The sequence below is a fragment of the Tenrec ecaudatus genome, chromosome 2, assembly GCF_050624435.1.
Source record: "Tenrec ecaudatus isolate mTenEca1 chromosome 2, mTenEca1.hap1, whole genome shotgun sequence".
NCBI classification, from domain to species: domain Eukaryota; kingdom Metazoa; phylum Chordata; class Mammalia; order Afrosoricida; family Tenrecidae; genus Tenrec; species Tenrec ecaudatus.
Window position 1 is genome coordinate 111,177,481 of NC_134531.1, and position 27,995 is coordinate 111,205,475.

The window sequence follows — 27,995 nt, forward strand, 5'->3', positions numbered from 1 at the left end:
GAAGGGAGGGGGAATGTGGGGAAGGGGAAAAGAGGAGAGGAAAGGGAACCAATCACAACGATAGATGCATTATGCACCCCTCCCCAAGGCAGACCAACAACAGAAATGTGGGTGAAAGGAGACAGCGGTTGGTGTAAGATATGAAAATAATAATAATTTATCATTTATTAAGGGATCACGAGGGTAGGAGGGTGGGGGAAGGAGGGGTAAAGGAGGAGCTGATTCCAAGGGCTCAAATAGAAGTAAATGTTTAGAAAATGATGATGGCAACATATGTACAAATGTGCTTGATACAACTAATGTGTGGATTGTTATAAGATTTGTAAAAGCCCCCAATAAAACGATCTTAAAAAAAAGTTATGCCAATAAAACTTTTTAAAATGAGCTCACACGGTTGTGTTGTTGTTTTAGGAACTGTTGAGTTGATTCCAATAAGAAACAACCCTCTATGTAGAGAAGAAGGGAACAGCCCTGTCCTGTGCCATCCTCACCATGGTTGCTTTGTTTAGTCCCATTTTACAGCCACTGATTACTCCATCTCCTTGAAGTCCTTCCTCTGTTTTGCTGCCCTTCTACTTTACCAAGTCCTTTTCCAGGGATGGTCTCTTCTGATAACGTGAGAAGAAATTACATGGGATGAAATCTTGCCATTTCGGGTTATACTTCTTCCAAGGAAAATGTATTTGTTCTTCTGGAAATTCGTGGTACTTTCAATATTCTTTGTCAGTGCCAAAGTTCAAGTGCATTGATTTTTTTGGTCTTCCTTATTCATTGTCCAACTTTCACATACATAAGATGCAATGAAAAAATACCATGGCTTAGGTCAGGTACACCTTAATCTTCAAAGTAACCTCCCTGCCCTTCAACACTTTAATACTCAGCATAAACTGAACCCCGCCACAAAGTTGTAGAAGCAGGTCAGTTCAGTCCAGACTGGAGGCTTTTTCTGACTTGCATAGCTACCAAGGATGATGAGCTAGGAAGCAGGAAGACCGAGGTTTCTGGATGCAAAAGTAGATGAACCCAAGGACGCCAAGAAGGCACACTCCGATGGCTTCCAGGTCAATATGGTTGCCCATTGGTTCAAATACAAATAACTGGGGGTTGACGAGTCAGATGCTGGATCCAGATCAGCCAGAAGTGAGCTCACTTGCCCACAATATTCACATATATGTCAAATAGGGCACTTCCACAAGGACACGTCAGCAGGACTGTGTCCTGAGTGTAGGGTTGTTCTCCACCCTAATCTTCCCACGACTGCTTGGCTACTCACATGGAATTTAGTGAATTACGCTGGGTTCCATAAGAGATGGTGTGGGATGACTGAGAATCCTGGCCAAACTATTGAGAATCTTGGTCCATCCAAGTCGACATAAAACCTGACTGTCACAAGAAGTTAGCTCAGAAGATTATGGCAACGTTTAATGTTTGAGGTAATATTGATAGCTTTCCCCAAAGGTATGCAGGATGATCATGGGAACTTATTATGAAAAAGTTTTAAGAAAATAGAAACTGAACTGGTGAGAAAAAGACAGGAACATTTCCTTGAGAATATTTTTTCCATCACATCAAGGCACCCGCTCATTATTCTAGAGTAGCAAGAGTAGCACTTCTATGGAATTTCATTGGGGAGCCATACCCTACGCAACCTACAACCCTGATATCACCCCTTTAGACTTCTTTTGTTCTCCAAACTCAAAGAACATTAGGGGGGAAGCACTATTACAGTGTCTCCAGAATGCTAAACACGACATCTTGATACTGTGTAAATGGAAGAGCACAAAATTCCTTGGAGAAGGTTTAGAGATGGGTATACGACCTTCAGAAGTATATAGACCTAGATGGAGGTGATGTGGAAAAACAATACCTTCACATTGTGATATTTTTGTTTAAGTAAGGTTTCTATTATTTTGAAGCAATATTTTTATTTGCCATGTGTATACTAATATCTATAATACTATGTATATGTTAGCATTTTAAACATTTAAGATTGTTTAAGAATATTTTTTCTAGATTACTTTTTTGTATTAAATTTTAAAAATATTTACCCACAGAGTGGTAGAAAAGAGAGTGAAGACACTGAACCTTGTTTCCAATGCAGCTGATACTTCATAAAAGATAGAAATTCCCAGAAAACTACAGAGGTGTTTTTTCCTGCCGAAAAGATTTTTGCATCTTTTTTTCTGGCAAAAATTCTCCAAGTAAATTTTTAATAAAAAATTATCAACATACATTTACTTGCCAGTTCTGTTACTGAGTAATGAACCAGTAGAAAAACTGAAAATTCATCAACAACCTACCCCTGCCACCCTTGTTTCCCAAATGACTGTTGTTGTTTCTCTAGCAGTGGCCTGGAACCCAGTGCACTGAAGCAACCCTTTCCTAGAAGCCTTCTCTTTCTAAGTAAGATGCACGTGCATGCACTTTGTTTTCGTTCCGAGTCTGCTAAGATTTAAGAAGGTTACTTGTGTTGATTGTCAATGATACAATTTTCCTTAGGGTGACAGTGACTCCTTTTCAGCCTTGGTAGATTGTCTGCATAATCATGTGAGGCCCACTAAAAATAATAATGTCAGCAACACAATTCAAAGTGAAAAACAGAATTCAAAAATGCTTCTGCAATATGTGTGCAGTACCGCCCTCCTGATTCCTTCTCCACCAGATCTAAACATTGGTCTGAGCTAGAAATGGAGAGAGAGTGAGCCTGAAATGGAGTTGGAGTCTTTTGTGACAAGTTCATTTCAAACAAACAAAAAATGTGTAAAGTACTTTCCATGTATGATCTCATTTATTTTGTAATTTTGTTATTGTTGAAAGTTAAATCATTTAAAAAATATTTGTATTGAAGCCTTACATTTCTATTGATGGGCAGATTTCGCTCTTTTTTTGGTAGATACCAACAATTTCAAGAAACCTACCAACATAAACGTAGGAACCTTGATGGTAATGGTTATGCATTTGGGCTGAGATCTGCAAGATCGCTAGTTCAAAACTACCAGCAGCTCCTTGGGAGAAAAACGGGCTCTCTACTCCCATAAAGTCACAATCTCAGAAACTCACAGGGACATCTCTACCATGTCCTATAGGGTCACTAACTCATTGCCAGGGAGTGACCAACATAAGTGAATAGAGAATACAAGAAATTTCCCGTTTTAAGTTTCTTAGTTTTCCTTTCTGTGTCTGTGTTGTTTCTTTATTTCTGTGTAGTCCTGAAGCTATCCCATGATACATTGCATTAGTGTCAAAATATAACCCATGAACCCCTTTTCTTCTGTTTCTTTTAAAAAACGTTTTATCTTTAATATACATAATTCCTAATGGAGGATATTCCTATGGCTCTTAACATTGACCGAGTCAACTCTAACCACATCAGACATGGACTGGCCAGGCAGCCTCCAGTCACGTCTCTGCTTAAACCCATTGCCATCATGTCTATTCCAATCCCGAGTGGCCCCGCAAGACGGGCTCAAATTGCTCCGGGTTTTGGAGGCCGTGTCTTTAACAAACAGATGGCCTCAGCAGCTGGTAGGTGTAAAACGTCAACCTTTTGGTTAGAAGCCTAGGGCAACACCCCGCCTCTGAACTATTCCTCTAAGTTTGCAGTAATGTATAAAAGTTCTTATACGGTGAAAAAGCAGAAAGACAAAACCAAATCAATATTTTATTTAGGTTGGCTGTGAAGTTCTCAGTAAATTCTTCTTCTTTGTGTGCTGAGCACCTCAGGATAGTGTGACATTTAGAAGCCATCAGTAATTACTCATCAGAGGATTTATTTGCTTCTTACATGGATCCAAAGTAATGCGGCACTTACTATGCAAAATTATGTTTGAGGATGGATAAGAATTGAATAAGCACATACAAGACTAAAAGATAATTTTTCAGGCTGAGTGAGTAGTAGGGCCCTTCTGTTATTTTACCTTTTTGTATTATTATAACGCTGATTGAATAGTGAAAAATTCTGTTAGAGTTCATTTGTTGCAGGTCTCTGGGTACAGGTGACTGAATTCTTTTCCTCCTCTTACAAGTAATGGATCCTATTGTGGACTTTCTTCAACTCACCCAACATTTTTTTGCACAGGACATTTGAGCCGATATGAACACCCAGAACCATGTTAAGGGATAATGATAGAAATTACAGCCAATATAGCATATTCATCCATAGAACAAGCACATTACTTAGCAGTTGCTTGCATTACCTCATTGAGTTCTCCCAATATCCTTAGAAGATAGAACTATCATTCTCTCTGTTTCAGAAACCAGGAAGCAGAGACTCTGAGAGGATCAAGAGCTTATTCAGGAGCGTACCTAACCTTGGCTGTCTCCAAAGTCTTGCTCATAATTGGAACAGAGCTGGAGAAGAGCAGTTAAAAGGAGCGAGCTGCGGGCATATCCACTTTGCTCCTACAGGCACTAAGGGGTTGATTGACTATTGTGGCTGCCTAAGCTTTGTTAACCCAGGCCTCAGGATAAATCAGAATGGAACTGGAGAAGAAATAGGCAGTATCCATGAGGGAAATACACAGGAGACCAAAGAACAGGCTAGGGAGAACAAATAAACAAACAGCAACAATCGAGAGAATGGCACGGGACCAGATAATGTTTTAATCTACTGTGTAGGGTCAATATGAGTCAGAATCAACTTAATAGCACCTAAGAACAACGACCATCTTCACTGCAACAGGCAGTTACTTGTCTCTTCTGAGGAGCAGCCAATGGGTTGGAATTGTCAACCTACTGCCTAGGACCTGGATGCTGAATGACTCTGCCCTTGGGGGCTCCTGTACAGCTGTAAATGATTGCAAAAAGGTGTACATGAAAAAAGTGAAGTCCCTTCCATCTGGCTATCTCCAAGGACAGCATTGCTTGGAAAGGGCTGAAATAGCTTTTATCTCTACTAACCATTTCCCTGGGAAGCAAAGCAGAGCCTGCAATGCTGATTAACAATGTTAATGTTCTTCTGTAGGCAGACAGGCAACTCTGAGGCTTGCTTCTCACCTTCCCCCTCCTCCTTAGATAGAATGTCTTAACTCCTAATTTTCAGAGAGCGTCGAGGGAGATTGAGTCTTATTCACAGTTAGACCTCCACGGCTGGACTGTGTGCAACACATATCCTGCAGGAATTTAGAAAGCAATGAACTTTAAACTGCAACAACACAAAGACCTGCGCTTAACCTGGTCTTTATCAGAATAAATTCAGAACCTAGAACTGAGAAGGGGCTTGATGCTTTAAGCAATTTGAGGGCCTTTACACTGAAGCCAATGAGGTTTCAGTATCAGAAATAGCTGCAGCCTCTAAAGCCCAGGCATTATGAGAATAAAATAAAATATCACCACACCCATGGAAGCTTGGCTCCGCGCCCCCACCACTTAATAGTAAATCACAAACTTACTTGATCCCGTTTCTCTCAAATATTTTATTGCCATGTTTGCAACATTGGCATGATTTCACTGATGATGGCAGTGTTTGTCAGTTTGTTTGCCCTTTGATGAATTGAATGGAGATTGATTCATGTTTATAACTAAAATTGATAAAGCATTTTTATCTATGACAGACAGGGGTGAGCACTGGACTGGGAGTCAACTAATTTTAGCCTAAAGCATTTCTAAACATTGGAAAGCACTTGGTAAGAACCTCATCTCAGCAGCCGTGGGAGCCGTGTCACCTGCATGTACGTGCGCTGTGTGCCCGGCGCCAGGTACACGGTTCTCTTCTCCCACGGCAATGCGGTGGACCTGGGCCAAATGAGCAGCTTCTATGTGGGCCTGGGCACGCGCATCAACTGTAACATCTTCTCCTACGACTACTCCGGCTACGGCGCCAGCTCGGGCAGGCCCTCGGAGAAGAACCTCTACGCCGACATCGACGCTGCCTGGCAGGCCCTGCGCACCAGGTATGGCATTAGCCCGGACAGCATCATCCTGTATGGGCAGAGCATTGGCACGGTGCCCACCGTGGACCTGGCCTCACGCTACGAGTGCGCTGCTGTGGTGCTGCACTCCCCGCTGACCTCGGGCATGCGCGTTGCCTTCCCCGACACCAAGAAGACCTACTGCTTCGATGCATTCCCCAACATCGAGAAGGTGTCCAAGATCACGTCGCCTGTGCTCATCATCCATGGCACCGAGGACGAGGTGATCGACTTCTCGCACGGCCTGGCGCTCTACGAGCGCTGCCCCAAGGCTGTGGAGCCCCTGTGGGTGGAGGGCGCAGGCCACAACGACATAGAGCTCTACAGCCAGTACCTGGAGCGCCTGCGCCGATTCATCTCCCAGGAGCTGCCCAGCCAGCGCGCCTAGCTGCCCAGCCGGCCTGGACCTCAGCAATAAGGACCTGCCCCGTCTGCCGGCCGGGGCTGCATGAGAACCCCGGCCACACTCCCGCCCACCCGGCAGCCCACTGTGGGGCGGTGCCTGGCCCACCTGGCCACACTCCTCTGGGCTGCGGACAATGCACAGGCGACGGAGCTACACACTCCTTTCCTTTTGGACGCAAAAAGAAAAAGATCCTCAAAAATTAAAGATTTAAAATTTAAAAAAAAAAAAAAAAAGAACCTCATCTCTCTGGGGCCCATTTCCTTACCTCTAAATTAGCAGGTTACATGTCTCCTCACGATTGTCCCTCAGTTTGTCTTACCGTGTTGCCTTGTCTGTTGCTGTGATGCTGAAAGCTATGTCACTGGTCTTTCAAACGCCACCAGGGAAACCCAAATGAACAGGTCTTAGCTGGGCTTCCAGTGTAAAAACTACAAAGAAGGACCAGGCCATCCATTCAGAGAAAGCAGCCACTGGAAACCTATGCCTAGCTTCAAAGCATTATCAGATACTGGTAATCTAGTGAATAGAAGTTGAACATTGCTAGAGACAGTGCCAGAGGATGGGCCTCTCGGGTCGAAAGCCACTCAAAATAAGACTGAGGAGGAGTTCCCTTCTCAAAGAAGAGTCGGCTGTGGTAACTTGGATGGAGTAAAGCCTTCCGGGAATTAATTTGCTGAGGGGTCACAACTCAACATAAGAAGAAACAGCTGCAAGCATCAATGAATAACCGGAACTTGGAATGTACAAAGTATGAATCTAGGAAAACTGGAAGTCGTTAAAAAATTAAATGGAATACATAAAGATTGATATGCATTAGTGAGCTGAAATTTACTGGTATTAGCCATTTTGAATCAGAAAAATCACATGATTTACTATTCTGGTAATGACACAACCAAGAAGAATGGATTTCTACTGATTATCAAGGTCTATCTCAAAGTATAATGCTGTCTGTGATCGGATTATGTCTACTCACCCTCTAGGAAATCCAATCAATACACCTATTACTCAAATTTATGCACCAACCACTAAAGCTAGTGATGAAGGAATTGAAGAATTCTACCAACTTCTTCCACTAGAAACCCAATAAAGAAGAACACACTCAGCATAGCATAAAGTGAAAGAATTCAAGAAAAATGTCAAGCTTCAAGCTGCAATATGTAAAGTTTCTATGGATAAAATAGTGGACGATGCAGGGAGCATCCGAAGGAGATGGAAAGAATAGAGAGTCACTGGACCAAAAAGACCCAGTCAACATCGGACCGCTTCAAGAGTTATCCCATGAGCACAGGCCAATAGTGCTGAAGGAAGCAGTTCAAACTGCACTGAAAGGCTTAGCGAAAAATAAAGGCTCCAGGAATCGAGGGAATGCCAGCTGAAATGTTTCACCAAGCTGACGACACACAGAACGCACTTACTCATCGTGCCAGGAATGTGGAAGGCAGCACTTTGGCCAATTCACTGGAAGAGACCCATATCTGTACACAGTATAAAGCATGTGATCCAGCAGAGTGCTCCGGTTCTAGAGCAACATCATTGCTATCAAATGAAAGCAAAATTTAGCTGAAGATCCTTCACCAATGGTTGCAGGAGTATATTGATAGGGGGTTTTAGGCTGGTTTGAAAGGAAAACTTGGAGCAAGGGATATCATTTCTGACACCAGATGGCTCTTAGCTGAAAGCAGAGGATTCCAGCAAGTTGTTTACTTCTGTTTTATTGACTATGACAAGACATTTAGGTGTGTGCATAACCTTGAGAAGAAAGGGGTTTCCAGAACACTCAGCTGCATTCCTGTGGAACTTGTGCATGCACTCAGAGAACAAGGGAACGCTGCATACTTTAAAACAAGGAAAGGGTGCATCAGTGTTGTGCAACGCTCCTATACTGAGTCAAACTGTATGCTGAGCAAATCATTAGAGACGTTGCATTACATGAGGAGGAGTGTGGCATCAGGATTGGAGGAAAGCTTATTAGCAACCTGCAATGTGTAAATGACACAAATTGCTTGCTGAAAGTGAGAAAGATGGGAAGTACTTGCTGACGAAGAGCAAGGATCACAGCCGTCAGCATAGATTAGTGAAGTATGATGACTGAATACATGACCATGGAAGTCGCAGTCAAGGGATCAAATGATGCATTGCCTTGGGTATAAATCTGCTGCACAAAGCCTCCTCAGACTGTTGAAAAGCAGGGAAGTTACTTTGATGATCTGACCTCCGCCACGGTACTTTCAGTCGCCCCCTGTTGTTATCAGGAGTCATTGAGTCACTTCTGACCCATAGCTAATCTATGCACAACAGAAGGAAATGTTACTCAGCCCTGCGCCATCCTTACATTGTTTCCTATTTGTGAGCCCTTTGTTGCAGCCATTGTGTCCACCCATCTCCTGGAAGGCCTTTCTCTCTTTTCAGCTGCCACTCTCTTTTACCAAGTACGGTGTCCTTCTCCAGGGACTGTTTTCTCCTGACAACATAGGCAAAGTACATAAAACCAAATCTACCAAATCTTGTCTCTTAGGAACACTCTGGCCATACTTCTTCCCACACAGATTGGTTTGATGTTTTATGGTACTTTCAATGTTTTTCTCCAGTACCTCAGTGCAAACACATAAATTCGTCATTGGTTTTCTTTAATCAATTTCCAACTTTCATATGTATATGAGGCCATTGTCAATATCCATGGCTTGGGGAAGGCGCACCTTGGGCCTCCAAGTAACATCCATGCTTTTCAATACTCTAACGAAGTCTTATGCAGCAGACTTATCCAATGCAATGCATCTTTTGGTTTCTGGAGGGCTACTTCTATGAACACTGTGAATTCAAGCAAGAGAAAATCCTTTGCAAATTCAACCTTTCCTCCATTTATCATGATGATACCCATTGTCCAGCTGTGAGAATTTTCATCTTTATAATGAGTGACAATCCATACTTAAGGCTGAAATGCTTGCTCTTCAACAACAAATGCCTCAAATTCTCTTTGCTTTCAGCAAGCAAAGTTGTGTCATCTGCATATTGGAGTTGGTTAATAAGCCGTCTTCTAATCCTGATGCTCATGTACGTGTGAAAATTGGACATTGAAAAAAAAAGACCAAAGAAGAATCGAAGCATTTGGGTTGTGGTGCTGGGAAGAATATTGAAAGTACCATGGACTACCAAAAAACAGGCACATCTGTCTTGGAAGAAGTAAGGCCAGAATGCTGCTTGGAGGCAAAGATGGTAAGATGAGGCTTTGTCTCACATACTTTGAACATATTCTCAGACGTGACCAGTCCCTAGAGAAGGTAATCATACTCAGTAAAGTAGATGGTCAGCAAAAATGATGAAGTTCTTCAACAAGATGGATTGACACCTCTTGTCAATAGCTGCAACAATGGGTGCAAGTTTAGAAATCATTGTGAGGATGGTGCAGGATCAGTGCTTCATTCTATTGCGCTGAGGCTCGCTGTGGATCATAACGGGCTCAATGGCACCTAACAACAACATCAGGTGACTATGAGCATCCTTGCCAAGTCAAATGCTCAGTGTTTTCATTTATGAGAGAGGAGGGAATGATGGACAGATGTCCACCTAACGAACTCAGAAGACATGGCTTAACGTCCCCACCTGTCCATTCATTTACCTGTCTGATCACTTACCAGTCCACTACACTGCTCTGCACCTTGATCTCTGTCCTCTGTGCGATGCATTTCCGGTCTGGAAGAGACACAACCAGAAGGCCTCAGAAACGGCCCTTATGTTTGTCATACAGCACGTGTTGTACCACATAAACTACCCAATTTGATCATCATCTACTGCATGCGTGGTGTAAGCAAATGGTTTATCTGTATTCCTTTGCAGTTGAGAGAATGCATCTTTTGCAAATACCATTCAGCAGTAGCAGCTTTATTTGCCCCATTGTAACTGAATTTTAAATCACCATTAATATTTAGTGCTAATTATCACCATGTTTTCATGAGGTTAAACACTGTGTCGAGTTGATTCAGTCGCGATGTTAAACACTCTGGATGGCCTGCTTTCTAGGACGATGCCACTGGCAACCAGCCAAACAAGCACAGACTGATGCCTCCCTACAACCGACGGGGAATTCTCCCTGCCAGGCGAGGTGCTCAGCCGCACTGCTTGCTGTGGTAGCTTACACTTCAGAGTCTGACCCTCTCTTCTCCTCTCGCCCTTCAGGAAATAAAGTGTTGTGTTCTGTACCAGCTCGATCATGGCTGGGCTGCTGCCTGGGATGTGATGAGGCACTGAGAAAGCATTTCGGTTTCCACGGGGATCTCTGTAAGATGCAGAGGAAGCGCGCATCGCTCCGGGGCACCAACTTTGCGCTCGTCATTTTCCATTCTGTCTTACTGGCTTCCTTCGAACAGCCAGAAAACGCAGTGCTGGCTGCCAAAGATGGTTTGCATCTTCATCCAGAAGCTGCCAAAGTCAAATGGGGAATCAAAAAGAAGGGAAGTAACCTTTATGGAGCACCTCCTGGCTGCCAGGCACCGCTGAACTCGTTCAGTGCTCAGGAAGCTACATTAGACACGGCAGGACCCAGTGCTCATGCAATGTCCATAGACCTCTGCTTTTCTCTGTCTGTGGGCCCTGCTTTCCCGGCCTGACTTTGCTTATGCACGGCCTCTGTCCATTCACCAGTGAGATGACCACCAGCAGCCCCAGTCTCACATTCTCCTAGTTTAGTTAAGCCCACGACTACTCTTTGCCGTGTCTGGGTTGGCCTTTCTCTAGCACATGTTCTAGCAGGGGATGGCTAGTCTGCTCAGAGTCAGTGGTGGCCAGCCCAGGATGAAGTAGGCAAGGAGCTTCCTCAAGGAATCAGAAGAAAAGGGGCAACCCCGGCTAGACAGACAAACACCACCACATTTTATTGCAGTGAGTTACTTAAGAATAATGCTGGTTGGAACTGTGAATTTGGATGTTTTCTCTAGTACAGCCGAATTAAAAACTCAGCAGAGAAAGTTGAGGGCCATTTACCAAGTCTCACTGGACATATATGTCTCAGGGGAGCATAAATCAGTCTTTTTCATCCTTTTGACGACTCTTGCTATGCAGGAGTGGCAGTTAACTTTCTCTTAGATACATGTGCAGTCATCTAGACTTAAAGGCATATGGTCTGCCTTGGATCGCATACAGATTGCAAGATGGCTCTGAAGCCAAACTTGCTGCTTATTTCATGCCCTACACATGTAATTACCAGCCGATGTGAATGAAGCGTTTAATCTGAAGATACGCACCGCTGAAATTTTCACTGGGCGGAGTTATGCAACAGTTGTCCACAGACCGGGGCAATCTTACAGGGAAGGTTGTGAAGGAAGTTGGCTTGAACTGTCTCAAAAGTCATGAACTTTTGGAGTCAGTCTGACCTTTAACACAGAAGATGGCAAGTGCAAGCATTCCTTAGGGCTTTTCTGGAAACTTCTGTAGCTAACATCAAGATAATTCTACTGGAGCTAATCAGCTTTGGTCAATTTTTGGCTGCCAACCATAGAGGTAGCTTCCAAAAGAGAAAGCGCTGCCGTGGGTTGTGCTTTCATGTTGTAAAATAATTTCTCTGTGGCGTAAGTTCCTTCCACTCTGTGCCTTTCCTTCTGGGTCCTGTCAGCTAAGCCACCTCACTAGTTGGTTATACGAGGTCGAATTTGTTTTGTGTAAATCAATAGCAATAACTGAGGACCCTGACCAACCTGCTATTTAAACAAATAGATAATGAATGTTTTGTCCTGTATCTCATTAATTGTCCTGTCAATATTCAATTATGCAAATACAGGAAAAGAGCAGTCTCCTAGGCTTGTGGTAAGGACTGGGTCGTAGCATGTCAGGCAAGTGCTCCCTGTAGAAGGTGACTGCTGTGGAATGTTTTTTGTTTGCTTGTTGATTTTGTTTCTGAAATCAATCCAAGGCTGTTGTAAAGATCCCTGGTGATGTAGTAGGCTACTTGCTGGGCTGCTCATCTTAAGGCCAGCAGTTCAAAACCATCAGCGGCTCTGATGGCCAACTCTCAGTTAATTCAGCTCCTGGATACCTGACCTGAATGCTCCTCTATTTTCTCCCATCCCACACATACACACTGAGAAGCTCAGATAAAATGCAAAGAAATGATCTCATCCAACTCTCCTCCTAAGAAAGAGAACGTAAAATAGTAATGATAAACCGACTCCTCTAAGCTTCTCCCAAGCATGGCATGCTCTGGCCCTCAGTGTCATCTTCACATCAGTCAGGAACACCTTCCTCTGATATTTGCTTCAGTGAGCTTGTAGGAATCCCGGCCTTAAGGTTAAGTGTTGCTCTATCCAGGAAGTCTCTTCTGACGTCCATTCATCTGCCAGCTCTCTAAGAACACGAAACTTCCCCTATCCCTGCAATTTTCACACTGCTTCCTCTCTGGCCCTGGCAGCAGACTCCAGGAAGGGCAGCTACTGCATCTGCCTAGTGGCTCTTACTGATCATTGCACCTCCAGCAGGTAGCACAGTGCCCGATTCAGAGCAAGTGCTCAGGTAGTATCTCTCTTTGAGATGCATGTATCCACTCACTCAACTGTCTCCAAGTCTTGCAAGATGTATGACCAGAGTGCTCCTTAAAGGCATGAAGGACGAGACTTCATTTTATGTACTTTGGAGATGTTGTTTGGAGCGACCAATCCCTGAAGAAAGGGCATCAGGCTTGGTAAAATTGAGGGTCGCAAAAGAGAGGAAGGCCCTCACAAAGAAGGATTGACACAGTGGCTGCAACAACGGGCTCAGGCATAGGAGCATTTGTGAGAACGGCACAGGACCATGAGGATTTCATTCTGTTGTGCACAGGGTCGCTGTGGGTTGGAACCAACTTGAGGGCACCAGCAGCTATCCCTGAGAGCAGTGCCCCTGTGCTAGTGGAAAAGCCCCGTGTCTGGAGTAGAGGCGCTCCCGTCGTGATTGAGCACACGAGCTGTGGCTAGTTAATGCAGTGAGGGGTTTACAGGAACTTTATTTAAATTCAGTTAATGCAACTGAGTTGTTTATATTAAGTTCTCTATTAGTTCACATTTAAATAGCCATAGATAGCTAAAGGCTAGCACTTCAGATAACACAAAGAGCCCAGCACTTAAAAATGTGTTTCTGGAAGCTGCAGTCCTAGGAACATATACCTTTTTGGAAGAATACAATGATCTGAAAACCCAAAGGTTGATGTCTGGAACTGAGTTCCCCAATAATACATGCACTGTATTACATGTTGGGTGAAGCAGATAATCTCAGTTTTAGGCATTTAAGTACATGTTCTAGCTGTATAAGCCACTTAATGTGTTTGTGTCTCAGTCATCTCATCTATAAAATGGAGCTGATACTAGTTTCAATTGTAAAAAATGTGATTTTACCTCTATCAAAGATGGGTATGTGTGTGTGTTTTCATTTTCAAGACTGCTGTCCTGTACGTTCATCAGATTGTAGTACGTGGGAGGGGTGACTGACTGTCTGTCTGTCTACAAGCATCACCGCTATCAGTTTTAAAGAACCAAACTATTTGAAATGGGGAGCAGAGTCCCTATTAGTGGAAGTGTCTGCCACAAACATGTCTGTTCTCTTTCTTGAGTCGTGTCACTTGTCCCACCTGCCCCCTCATTTCAATAAGCAAACGATTTAGAGGCAGCTGCCTTGTACTAAACACTGAAGGGACTGCAAGAAGCTGGAGCAGTGAGTCTGAAAGTCCACCTTCAAGTTTTGCTATTCAAATTGCTATGCTCTGCAATATTTGATTTTTTTTCTCCTCTAGACCCATCAGGACACTGTGTGAGCAAGAGAGGAAGACCAGGAGATAGTTCCTGCCATCAGTAGCTGACTTGCAAGCCAGAGACATCAGTTATGACCGACATCAGTTATGATGCTTATAGTTAGAGGGAGAAAAGAAATGTCAGAAAATGTTATTAGGAAGTCAGGAAAATAGTTACTCATTAGAACTCCTACCTCACTACTAGCTCATCTATTTTCTTTTCTTTTGCCTCTCTCTTTTTTAAATGCATGATGCATCATATGTGGAAGTCTTCTCTTTAAAAAAAATGGAAAGAAGAAACTCTCCTCCTTCTGATCCATAGTAAATGGTAAGTTACTATGCTCTTTTGCTACACGAAATGGAAATGAACTAACCCGAATGCAGACAGATGAGGTCTGACAAACAATAGGAGGGTTTCCTTCCCTTTTGTTATTATTATTTTTTAATGTCGGAACTTGAGGAATCAGGCTGAATTTCAAATTACATGCATGGCCCCAGTACCAACCTGTTGCATATTTTGTACATTTTGATGCACTGTAAAAAGCAAACGTATTTTGTATACTGAAGACCCAGAAGAAGAAAAAGTAATTCTCTCATGATGTTAGAAGAATATTTAGTGGCTTACAAATAAGGAACAAACAGCAAGCATCCATTTTACTGTCAATAGTCACAAATCAAATATGCAGTAACAGTAATGAGTCACAGATGCCTTGATAACTGTTAGAAGCACTCGACGGTTACAAAATTCAGGACCTTTAACGTGCCCTGATGAACCGTCCCCATTGTAGATCGAGCATGATCTGGCTGCTTTTGTAACTCTGATTTATTGTCATGGGGAGATTAGGCCATGGTGCTTGGAATTCTAATTGATGCTTCAAGCTTGAAAATTACTCCCTACACTACCTAGTGACTGGGAAGTCGGATGAGCATTCTGTGTGTAATATACTAGATGGGTGGAGGGAGGAAATGGACCCCTTCTTTGAGAGTCTGCTTTGGGGGTTTTTCAGAGCTCTAAGCCTTAGTACAAAAATCGCCCCTTGAGTTTGCATTAGGATCCTTGGAGAGAGCGCATTAAAGCATTCACCTTGATGAGTTCACAAACCAGAAGCATCCCAATGCTACAGCCTGCAAAAAGACCTGCTCTCGACCCTTCATTTTGCATGTGAGTAAACTGGAATTATCAAGTTACATCTATTTGCCCATAAATTCACTGACATCAAGTTGTTGGCGACTCAAAGTGACCCTAAAGAATGACTACCTTTGTGGGTTTCCAGTACTGTAACTTAATAGAAGTCGATAGCCCATCTTCTGCAGAGCTGCTAGTGGTTTTGAACTATGGACCTTGAAGATCACAGCCCAAGGTATAACAATTATGCCACCAGGGATCCTATATTAGCCCGTACACTACTTAAAGATACAGCTGGCTATCAAACAGTTTCTCCCAACAGGTCATGCAATGCTCTTTTGGCCTTGGGTTTCTATGGAAGCCAGCATCTACTCCAACCCTGGCACATAGTAGATCCATAATACCTATCGACTACCTGAATGGCCTAAGAACTTAAAAATGTTTTAATCATTTAAAGTTACATTAAACCACTGCACAATCTTTGTTGCCAGAAAAATGAATTGATTGCTAAAAAGACCAGTATAAGAAAAGAGATCACTGAAGACTATGAACAAGAGGAAAGACTCAACTGTAACCTATAGAAAAGAACTAAAATTAATCTCATGATGTAGAGAGCCTGAAAGAGCTGGTAGCCTGTGTCCATTTCTAACACCAAGCAGCCAGTTGCTGTGGAGTCAATTCTGACTGCGGTGACCCCATGTGTCTCAAGGTAGGGCTGTGCTCCCCGGGGTTTTCAGAGCTGTGATATTTCAGAAGCCAATAGCCGGGCCTTTCTGCTGGAGCACCTCTGGTTGGGTCAAACCACAGAGCTTTCAGTTCAAGGCCTACCTGAGCACCGGTGCCACCCACAGAAGGCCAAACCTGCGTTGGCTAAGATGAAGGGCAACATGGTGACGTTCCTGGACTTTCTGTTGCCGTCCGTCCACATAGCAGTGTGAGCTCGGGTGATTCTTTTCTAGAAAACTGGGTCAAACTTTGGCATCAAAAAGCCCTGAGAAAACCAGAGCAAGGAGAATGACCCCTGAGGGGGAGCAACCTTCTGTTATATAGGTTTAGAAGAGAGCTATTTTGAGCATTTTTATTCAAAAAATGGAAATTTTGCTTAATTTCCATGTATCTTACATTAAGTCTACCATTCCTGCAAACTAGGAGCATGATTGATCTAAAATGTCAATCTTTCACTTAAGGAGAGGAAGAAAAGAAAGAATTGTTTAAAGAATAACATGTCTTCGGGGTTCTTAGAGGAGAACAGGTCCTGGGTTTGGATTTTCTCTTGACAGTCTGGTTTCCAGGAGAGTAATTCTCCATCTCATCCATCCTGTGGAGGCTCCCCAGGTAGCTAGGAATGCAGACATTTGCAACTACAAATGCTTCCATGGTTTGGGCTTCTCTTTAGCAGCTCATCTACTTGGGCCCCCGGGTTTAGGGAAAAGATCTTGGGCAACTGAAGAAAAAAGTTTTGAATAGATAACAAATCCTACTCCAAGAGACACTCATACCAATGGAAATGCACTTTCTAGGCTGTGGTGGAAATGAGGGAGCTGGAATTCAGTGCTTTTGGTTTGATAGTGGGTGAGCTGGGAGGCAAGTTATGTTAGACAGGGTTTTCTAGAGAATAATAATTTCATATATATATTTAGATAGATAGATAACATAAGACATAAACAGCTAATTAATCTATAAAGCAGTACAAATGGCTCAGTGCAACTCACTTCTGTGAGACAACTGATACACTGGCAGTCCTTCAAGACTCAAGGGCCACTTGGTAGTCCTCTGTAGAGCAAGTCAGGCTCTCCAGCCACAGGCAGCGAACAGCAAGGCAGATCACCAATAGTCAGCCAGATGACAGGGTCCGACAGTCCCCAGCTCAAGCAATATACACTCCAGTAGCGTGGTGAAGCAGGTCTTGAAGGAACCTCAAACTACAGCGACATAGTCCATGGGTTAGGTGTCCCACAGGTAGTGTAGCTTGCAAATTGAGGTAGAGAACAAGCTAAGGCAGTCACACACTGGTCTGATCACCAAAGAGCAAGAGACAAGAAAGGTGAGGCTTGACAAGTCATTGATCTCTCCTCCCTTCAATTAATCCCACATGTGTTCATTGACCATGTTGGCACAATAAACCTTAACTATCTCACAAGTGAACCCCACAATTTTGAGAGTGTACCTGAATACAGATGAAAGTGTAAGTGGCTACAGAAAAACAAGTGGATTCTTCAGAGGGCTGTAAGAATTCTCAGTATCTATAGGCAGTCTACACTAAGAACTTACTATATTATGGTTTCCCCGCCCCAGCATTGACAAGCAGACTGCCCCATCCTCCTGAGGAGCGCTGGTATGTGTGAATCGCTGGTCTTTTTGTTAGCAGTCAGGCATGTTAACCACTATCCACCAGGACTCCTTGCGGCTAATACTGCAAAGGGGGTGCGGTGGTGGAGAAACTATGCTAGAGGGTTTTCAGCAAGAAGGTATTTAATAAAGGATGCTTACAGAATCCATGTCAGGTTTGGAGACATGGTCCCCAGGCTGATCATCCCCAAATGACTCCCACACAATATAGAGCTGCTCAATCAGTGAGGCTGTGACCTCGGGACAATGGCAACACTGGTTCAAGAATGGAACCTATGATAGGAGTTGGAATAAAGAAGCAATTTAAGTCTCAACTACCACACTAGTTTATCGGCATACAGGAGGCTGAATCATGGACCATGGAACACTGTTGTAGAAAATATGCTCTGACTTTAATTATATGGGAAAAATGGCCCAACGTGGTTGGGAGAATCCTTTTATTTCTCTTATTTTTTCAAATCTTCATAAATTTAATGGGTGGATCACAATTCATGCCCATAGAACTTGATACAAAGAAAAGCAGGAAATATTTTGAGCCTTCAGTCTGCACTACAGAGGCCATTACAGGATAAGGTTTATAGTACTAAAGTATATAAAATAAAAATATAAAGACAGAAAGACTCAGTGAGTCTTGGTCACCGGCAGTATTTGTAAAAGTACAAGATTTCTACAGAAAGAATGGGGTAACAAATTTTAACTGACTCCATCTAGGAAATGTCTATAATATGTGATTACTTATTTGAATTCCAAACTCCTGACATTAAAATCATTATGGCTGTGATTTACCCTAGGGAAAACATACTTTATGTACATGATAAATAAGGCCAATAATAAAACAAAATGTGCATGTATCCACGATGAAAAAGTTATTTGTGATGTAGAATCATCATTTTCACTTTTCTACAGTCCCTTGATGTCAAAATTATTCCTGGGGTGTTTGGGAAGGGGAAGCTTATTTCCAGCAGACCCCAAGCCCTTCTCTAGATTCTTGTTGGCTCTGTTGTGCCCACATCCCAATGTAACACTCAACTAGGAAGGGCTTAGCAATGTAGTACTCTAAAGCTTCAAAGACACTTAGCACTTCCAAACATTTTACATGGAAGCCCCAGAGCGTCATAGAGCTTTGCCTGAGGTCCCACAGAGATTAGACTAGATGCCAAGTTCTCTGGATCCCTGTCCAAAACTTTGTTTTTTCATCACAGTAAAACCAAGCTCTTCCATTGTACAATGCTATCAAATGCAGAATGATATTCTGTGTGCGTGTTTAATTCCATTTATATCTAGTGCATTAACAGGCAAAACTAACCTCTATTTTTAGGGATGCATACTTGCTTGTTAACTACGTGTTAGGAAATGTTAACCGTCATCAAAGTCTGGGGAGAGGGGGTGGGAGGGATATGTGTAACAATAAAAAGGCACACAGGGACTTTTGGGGTAATGGCAGTGTCCCAGGAAATCCCACTTTCAGTTTAGAAACTGACGGTGACATATTTGACATTTCTGTCTTCCCTAATAACTGCTATTTGCTATGTGAGAGAGCCAAGCGATGAGCTCTGCATGCTTCATTTCCTTTAACTCCAACAAGGACACTCAGATAATGACACTATTATTTCTCTGTTTTATAGCTGAGGAAACTGAGGCACAACCTTTAGCCAACTTGCCTAAATGCTCACAGAACAGAGCTGGTATTTGAGTCATGTTGCTCAAGCAACTGCATGCGTAACCACTCTGCTGTACTAGCAACAAGAAACTTCATGCATGAGCAGATTATGGGTCCCCTCTTTCCAAATACTACCATAAAAGCAGCAGTTAAGAAATCATAAGACATACTGCTTGTGTTAGACTGGGTTGACTAGAGAAACAAATTCATAGGCACTCATATATATAAGAAAGAGCTTTATATAAAAGAGGATTGTATATTGAGAAAACATCCCAGCCCAGTCCAGGTAGAGTTCCTAAGTCTTATATTAGCCCATATGTCTGGTACTAGTCCATAAATCCCTTTAGACTCACGTAGCAAATGCAATGTTGCTGAATGCAGGAAGATCACAGGCCAGTGGATAGAAGGTCTTGTGGCTCCAGTGGCAGTGGGAGCATCTTAATGCTGACACAGGTCTCTACATCGTGCCTCCAAATGATGTCATCAGGCAGTGACCTGATTGACAGGCTATGGTCCACCCATTTGCTCAAGTTGACAGGAGATTATGTAACTGCCACACTGCTTTTGGAAAATCTGCTGCACAAGATCTCTTTAAAGTCCTGAAGAGCAAGGATGTCACTTTGAGCACAAATTGCACCTGACCCAAGCCATGGTATTTCCAATCGCCTCACAAACATGACAAAGTTGAACAATGAATAAGGAAAACTACAGTTGGTCAATGAATAAGGCAGACCATAGAAGAACTGATGCATTTGAATTCTAGGACTGGTGAAAGATGTTGAAAGAACCATAGCCTGCCAGCATCCTCTCACCATATTTGTTCTATTTGTGTGCTAAGCAAATCACCAGAGAAGCTGGATTATATGAACAGTGCACATCAAGATTGGAGGAAGGCTTATTAATAACCTTTGGTATGCATATGATGTCATTTTGTTTGCTGAAAGTGAGGAGGACTTGGAGCACTTGCTGATAAAGATCGATTGTAGCCTTCAGTACGGATTACAACTCAATTTAAGGAAGACCCAAATCCTCACAACTGGGCCAATAGGTAACCTCATGATAACTGGAAAAAAAGGTTGAAGTTGGCAAGGATTTTGTCCTACTTGGAGCCACAATCAACGCCCATGGAAACAGTCAAGAGATCAAAAGATGCATTGCATTGGGCAAATGTGCTGCACAAAACCTCTTCAGAGAACTGAAGAACAGGCATATTACTTTGAGGACTAAGGTGTACCTGACTCAAGCCATGGTGTTCTCCATTGCATCATATGCATGGGAAAGTTGGACACTGAATACGGAATAGTGTAGAAAAATAGATTCATTTGAATTGTAGAGCTGGAGAGGAATATTGACAGTACCATGTAATGCTGAAAGGACAAATCTGTGTCAGACTAAGCAAGGCTCCTCAGAGAAAAGAATGACAAGGTGTCATCTGACACACTTTGGCGTATTGTTAGGTGAGGCCAGTCTCTGAAGAAGGACATCATGTTCTGTAAAGTGGAAGGGCAGCAGAAAAGGAGGAGGCCCACAATGAGATGGCTGACACCGCTGCATCAATGCGCCCAGGCATAGGAACAATTGTGAGGCTGGTGCAGGACCTGGTAGTGTTTTGTTCTGTTGTGCACAGGGACGCTATGGGTTGGAGCCAACTCGATGGCACCTAGCAACAACAACAATGGCTGCCTGAAGAACAAATAAATCTGTTTTCGAAGAAGTACACCAGAAAGCTCCTTGGAAGCCAGGATGACTGGACTTTATCTCATGTACTTTGGCTGTCTCGCCAGAAGGAATAAGTGTGGTAAAACAGAAGGATCGTACTTAAAAAAACAACGAACAAAAAAACAAAGGAAGGAAGGAAAAGAGGAAGATCCTTGATGAGATGGATTGATTTAATGACTGCACCAATGAGCTCAATGAGTTCATCACAGGAATAAGTGTGAGGAGGGGCAGGGCCAAGCACTTTCAGTCTGTTGTGCTGTGCACAGGGTCTCTGTGAATTAGAACCGACTCACTGGCATCTAACAACGGAAGTTGTAACAATGATCATTATGAAGGCTATTGCAATCAAAGAAAAGAGCAGCATGCAAAACGATCTATGATTATATAAGTTATACACACATATGAGCGAGCATTAATTCTACTTTTCCATGAAACTTTTGAAGGATCCTTGTGTGTAGTGTGTGTGCGTGCGTGTGTGTAAAACCATAACAAGACGGTGATGATAATGAGATGAAAGGACTGGGGGTGCTTCTTCTTCCTCTTCCAAAGTGATTTCAAAGTGACCATCATACTTTTGACAATGAAAGAAAACAATAGTGTTTTAAAACAAACTTCCTGTTTACTTGAAACAAGATTTCATTTCTGCACTCTTCTCCCCTACAGCTCTGGCTCTGTGTAATCTTTAGCAGCCTCTTCTGCTCAATGAGTGACTTCATTACTAAATTGATAGCACTGGCTCGTTCTAGCTATGCAAATCACAAACTCACAGCCAGCTGAGGAACAGGCAGATAAAAGATTACATTAAAAATTAAACCACCATGTGGAGATGTGACGATAATGTGCTTACAATTATTTCTACGTATTTAATATTTATGCAATTACAAAGCTAGTCATGACAAATCCTAAATCTTGAGTCAGATTCTTTTTGCCCCCTGATCATTTTGACCTTGAGTGAGTCTGCCCAATAATATATAAAAAATGGCTGTGGGAGAAGCATTTCTTTTGGCTTATAAATGATAAATGCTTTTTTCTTAGAAAGTGATCTCATTTCTCCTTAGCCTTTGTTTATTTTCAATGCCTCGGTCTCCCCACCCCCACCTCCTTTCTGGTATATTCTGCTCACCCTTGAAAGCGCGGGGCTTTCAGTCTCCCACAGTTTGGTTGCGCTGCTTTCTGGTGCTGCTGCTGAGATGTGTTTTCTGTCAGAGGAAATTTACAGGCCCATTAGCCTACTTGACAGGCACAATAAGCCACCAGGCTCTCCTCAGGAGAAACTTCCACGTTTCCTCTGTCTTTTCTTCTCACCCTCCCTCCTAAACCTTAATGCACCGCCACACTGAAGATACCAACGCCAACCGCGTTCGTGTGTGCTCCCTACCTGGGCTCTGAGTTTTAATTCTCTGGGTCCCAGTAACACCATTGCCTTGGCTCTGCAGTAATTAATTCATATTTTGGTAACAATATTACTGTGGCAGGTTATAGGTAAAGCCAGTATCTTCATGTACAGCCACTTGGAAAGGAAGGAATGTGGGAAACTTCTTTCTCCTAGGGACACAAAGTGGGGGTGGGGGGGGAGTGGGGCAGGCAGGGACAGCCAATAACTACAGGAGAGAAAAGCAATATAATTAAATTTTATGGGGGAAGGAGGTCACATAGAAAGAACATTCTAAAACATTTAATTTACTTTTCTCTGTGTCATAGAAAACCAGTCAACAAAAATCAATACAACTCATTAAGAATTCAAAACATAAAAGGATATATTTGTTGAAAGGGTAAACTGTTTTCTTGGCAGATTCCAAATAAATTAGGCTATTTCCCCCACAGCCATTGGGGAGCCAAAGACTTGTGTATTTTTTTGTTTCATACACACACCATTCTGCCCTTCCAGCAGTAAACTTGCTAAGGAAAAGCCGATGTGCTATATACATAACCTCACTTGATACTATAGCTTGTTTTAGACCTCTCAGGTCTTTTACATAATTTTTGAGGGAGAATTTTTACAGTGACCACATTCCATTTGTTCTGTCTTGAACCATAAACATACAACTATATAACCTTAGAAGTTATTTAGGTAAATAGTCCAAATCAAGTGCATGCTTTTAATTTGATTCTCTCCCTAGATGTAGAGCCATATACCAAGTCAATCCGCAATATTGGTCCAAATACACAACAACAACAACAACACACACACACACACACACATACACATCCCCCACTGCCATTGATTTGTTTCTGACTTGTAGTGGTCCTACATAGGATTTCTGAAATGAAATCTTTTAAGGAAGCAGATGGTTGTCTTTCTCCATCACTAATCTAGCCGTTAGCGGTCCAGGATTTACTGGACAGGGCCACTAGGGCTCCTTATTATCTGGAGTAACCCCAAACTAGACTCACTGCCAGCCAGACAATTCACACCTAGTGACCCTGCTCCTTAACGTTTCTGAGGCTATCAACCTTTAAGAAAGGAGAGAGTCTCATCTTTCTCCAGGAACTGTGGGTGAGTTCAAACCGCTGATCTTGTGGTTAGCAGCCTGTCTGGAAACCAGCTATGCCACCATGGCTCCACTGGAATAGAGAGGTGGAAAAGAGAGATTCCACCAAGAGAATCAACTGGAGACACTCCTAGTTTGGACCCCACCTCCACCTTTTCCTGTTTCCCGGGCCATGTTTCCAAAGGGTTTCATAGCAGCCAACTGCAGCTGTGTTTTCACATCTGACTTCTGTTCCTCCCAGTCCTTCTCGGACTAACAGGACTCCTTCCGTTCTGGCAGCTCAAAGGTCCCTCAGAGAGATGGACTCATTCATCAGCTCCCTGTGAATGTGAGTGCAGGTCCTGAGAGCCTTTTCCTCACTTGGGTTTTCTGCAAAGGGAGGGAAAGTTCTCGGCCTCTTGCTCTTCTGTACAGACTGTCAAGTTGAGGATAGGGACCAGGTTTTTCAGGTTGTCAGGATGATGAAAAGGTTTTACTGACAAAGGCCCCATTAACCCTGCCCACCATCAGAGAAACCCAGGAACCACAGATTACTTACCAAGACACAGGTCACTGAGCTTGTGTAGCTATTCTCCCTCGGTGGGAGAAAAATGAAGCTGCATGCTTCTGAGATGAACAGGCTGTGAAACCCTATGGGGCGGTTCTCCTTGTAGGGTCGCTGTACGTCTGAATAGACTCAACAATGAGCTTGGTTTGGGGTTTTAGGCTCCATTTAAAAACCTTGTAAGGAGTCTTGGGGGGGGGCGGGCAATGGATTGAGGATCAGGCAGTTAACTGCAAGGTCAGAGTGTCTCAAGCCTGCCAGCCACTCCTTGAGAGAAAGATGAGGCCGTTTGCTATTATAAAGGATTTAGTCTCAGAAATTCCATGGCGCAGTTCTAGTCAGTTCTGTAGGGTCACTATGAGTCAGAATCATAGACAGCAGTAGGGTGGCATTTAAAGATCAGTTGTCACCATAACCCTGGAGCTGATTCTGACTTGTAGTAACCCTGAAAGACAGAGTAGAACTTGTGGGTCTGAGCCATTAACTGTATGTATGTGTATATATATAATATATATTATATATACTGTGTGTATATATACATACTGTATGTATGTTTATATACTGTATTTACTGGTTATACACTGTATACACTACACACACTGTATAATACTCTATGTATATACTGTATATACTACACACCATGTATACAGTATATACTAGATATACATACTATATATAAATATACATGTATGTATGTAGAAATATATATATATAAATATATATGTATATATATATATAAATAAAATCATTAGTGTTCGGGTTTTGTTACCCTAGGGAACCCTGTCTAACATATGTGGTTAGCAGCCTGACACTTAACCCCCAGTGCCACTAGGGCTCTTTATCACAAGGTATAAGTTATAACTTAAACTATAGGATATTGTAGCAAAAAGGATTACTGAATCAGAAAAAAACAAACAGCCTACACCAATTAGTACCTACTTATCCTAACGCAAGGTATTTAACCTCTCTGAACGTATATTTTCCTATATATAAAATATTGTTAATTTTGCAGAGTTGTGAGAATCAAATGAATATAAGTACCTACTATAGTCTAGTCACTGTATAGTGTATAGTTCTTCTTATCCTCATATTAAATTCAATCACCTTAGTTATTGAGATAGTTTTCAACACGTATACTGAGAAATTCTCCCTAACACTTCTTTTATAGCCTTATAGAAATGCAAAGATTTAGGACTGACTCACAGGCCAATGAAGTACATTTAAATGAATTTTGAGGAAAATGGACTTGTGTCATGAGCTAGCACTGCCAGCACTAGTGACCCACTCCAGTGGAGGTTCAGAACCTGGATAATCAACCATTCATTTAAAAAACATGTACTAAGCCTCTAGGGTGCTTGTTGCCAGTGCCATTGAGTCCATTTCTATTCATAGCAATGCTTTGTAAAACAAGACAAAGCACTAACCAGTTTTGTACCATCCTCAGAATTCCTCCTGTTTGAGGTCCGTGTTGCAGCATCTGCCAATCCAGTTCATTGAGGATCTTTTGGCTGATCTACTTTACCAAGTGTGTTAGGCAGGGTTTTCGAGAGAAACAAAACCAATGAATACACACACACACACACACACACACACACACACACACACACACACACGAAAGAACTTTATGTCCAGAAAGAAATTTATACCAGGGAAGTGGCTAGCTTAGTCCAACTCAAGTCCATGGGTCAGAGGCTAGCTATAGGCCTCTCTCAACTCATGAAGCTGCTGGCTGATAAAGCAAGAAGATGATGTGAAGAACTGAGAAATCATAGGCCAACAGGTATAGAGCAGGGTAGATACAAGGTCAGCAAGAATATGGTAGGGAAGGCCATGTGGGCTCCTGGTCCCAGGAGCCAGACACAGAATACAAGCAAGCAAGCAAGGAGAGAAGCGGCCATCTAGCTCAGAAGCAAATAAGCCCACATGGAAGAAGCACACCGGCCAGTGCGATCACGAGGTGCCCAAGGGACCAGGTATAAGGCATCATGCAAAAAAAAAAAAAGATATAAGTGTGTGTATGTGTATATATGTGTATATGTATATATGTATGTATATATATGTATATATATATATCATATTAAATGAAGGGGGAAGTGCAGAGTGGAGACCCAAGGCCCAAGTGTCGACCAATGGAGATCCCCTCATAGAGGGGTTTAGGAGAGGAGATGGGTTAATTAGGGTGTGAGGTAGTATCAATGAAGAACACAGCTTTCCCCCGGATCCTGGATGCTTCCTCCCCCCAGCTACCATGATCCGAATTCTACCTTGCAGGGCTGGATAGGACAGAGGCTGTACACTGGTGCATATGAGGGTTGGAGGTACAGGGAATCCAGGGTGGATGATACCTTCAGGACCAAGGGTGTGAGGGACGATGCTGGGAGAGTGTAGGGTGAGTGGGTTGGAAAGGGGGAACTGATTACAAGGATCCACATGTGACCTCTTCCCTGGGAGAGGGACAGCAGAGAAGGGGGGAAGGGAGACTCCGGATAAGGCAAGATATGACAAAACAACGATGTATAAATTACCAAGGGCATATGAGGGAGGGGGGAATGGGGAGGGAGGGGGGAAAAAAAAAGAGGACCTGATGCGAGGGGCTTAAGTGGAGAGCAAATGCCTTGAGAATGATTGGGGCAGGGAATGTATGGATGTGCTTTATACAATTGATGTATGTATATGTATGGATTGTGGTAAGAGTTGTAGGAGTCCCTAATAAAATGTAAAAGAAGAAAAGAGAAAAAAATGATTAGGGCAAAGACTGTACAGATGTGCTTTATACAACTGATGTATGTATATGTATGAACTGTGAAAAAAATTGTATGAGCCCCAATAAATTGTTAAAATTAAAAAGAAAAGAAAAAAAAGAGCTGTAAGAGTCCCCAGTAAAATGATTTATAAAATAAAGGACCCAAAAATATAAAAAAAAAAAAAAAGAGAGAGGGGCCAGTTCTCCACAGCATCTCTTATAAATAAGCCCCACCCACAGGGAACACCTTTAGGCTGTGTTCTGAAGGAGAGGTTAGACTATTCATTCTTTCCCACAGATGTAACCAAGTTAACACAAAACCTAATGATCACATCAAGTACGACGTTCTCCTCCACTGACTGGTCTCTTGATAGCATGCCTCATCGACAGCATGGGTCAGAGGCCTCAAGTACTTGAGATAAAGCATCACCATCCTACAACTTTTCTTTGGTGCTCCTTATCCATTGGTCAGTTTAGCATGAATCTAAGGCAACTGAACAAAACGTGGGTTGGGTCAGACACACTTTGGCTCTCAGTGACATTTTGCTTTTTAATAAGTTAAAGAGGTCTTTTACAGAACTGTGATTTAGATATTGGGCTCCTAACTGCAAGTCAGCAGTTCAATCCCATCAGATGCTCCATGGGACAAATAGGAGGTTGTCTACTCCTGTGATGATTTTTGTTTTAGGTCAAGGTGTAATCCATACTGAAGGCTGTAGTCTTTAATCTTCATCAGCAAGTGTTGGAAGTTCTCTGCTTTCAGCAAGTAAGGTTTTATCATTTGTGTAGCTCAAATTGTTAAAGAGTCTTTCCCCAATACTGCTGATGTTTTATAGTCCAGCATTTTGGATTATTTGCTAAGCAGAGAGACAATAAATATGATGAAAAGCTACAATTTTGACACATACCTTTTCTGAATTTAAACCATCTTCTTGTTCTGTTTAAATGACTGCCTTTTGGTCTATGCACTGATTCCACATGCGCACAATTCACAATATTATCCATAGTTTGTTATGATCCATGCAGTTGAATGCCTTACAGGGGTTGAAGAGCACACGATCAGCAGGTCAGACTTCAGGCTTTTGACTATAAAAAGTGCGTGGATTCAAGGAAGGCTTTTTATTGGAAGTAGGCCACATCCTGAAGAAACTTCCTTTCAGTTGCCTGGCTGCTCACCTTGGAGACAATATTATGTTAGACCTCATCTTGGGGAAGTTGCTGTCTTCACTGCCAAACCACTCAGAATCCTGGCCCCTCCATGTTGACACAAAACCTGAACTGCCCTAGGGCAAGATATGAC

General features: G+C 42.7%; 1 protein-coding gene across 1 annotated transcript; it reads left to right on the plus strand.

Moving 5' to 3' along the window:
* The first annotated feature begins 5,646 nt into the window (after positions 1–5,646).
* Positions 5,647–6,551, plus strand: LOC142440931 (alpha/beta hydrolase domain-containing protein 17A). Its single transcript, XM_075543080.1, has one exon. It carries the CDS (start codon positions 5,668–5,670, stop codon positions 6,295–6,297), a length of 630 nt encoding a protein of 209 aa, XP_075399195.1. The 5' UTR covers positions 5,647–5,667; the 3' UTR covers positions 6,298–6,551.
* The last annotated feature ends 21,444 nt before the right edge of the window (positions 6,552–27,995 follow it).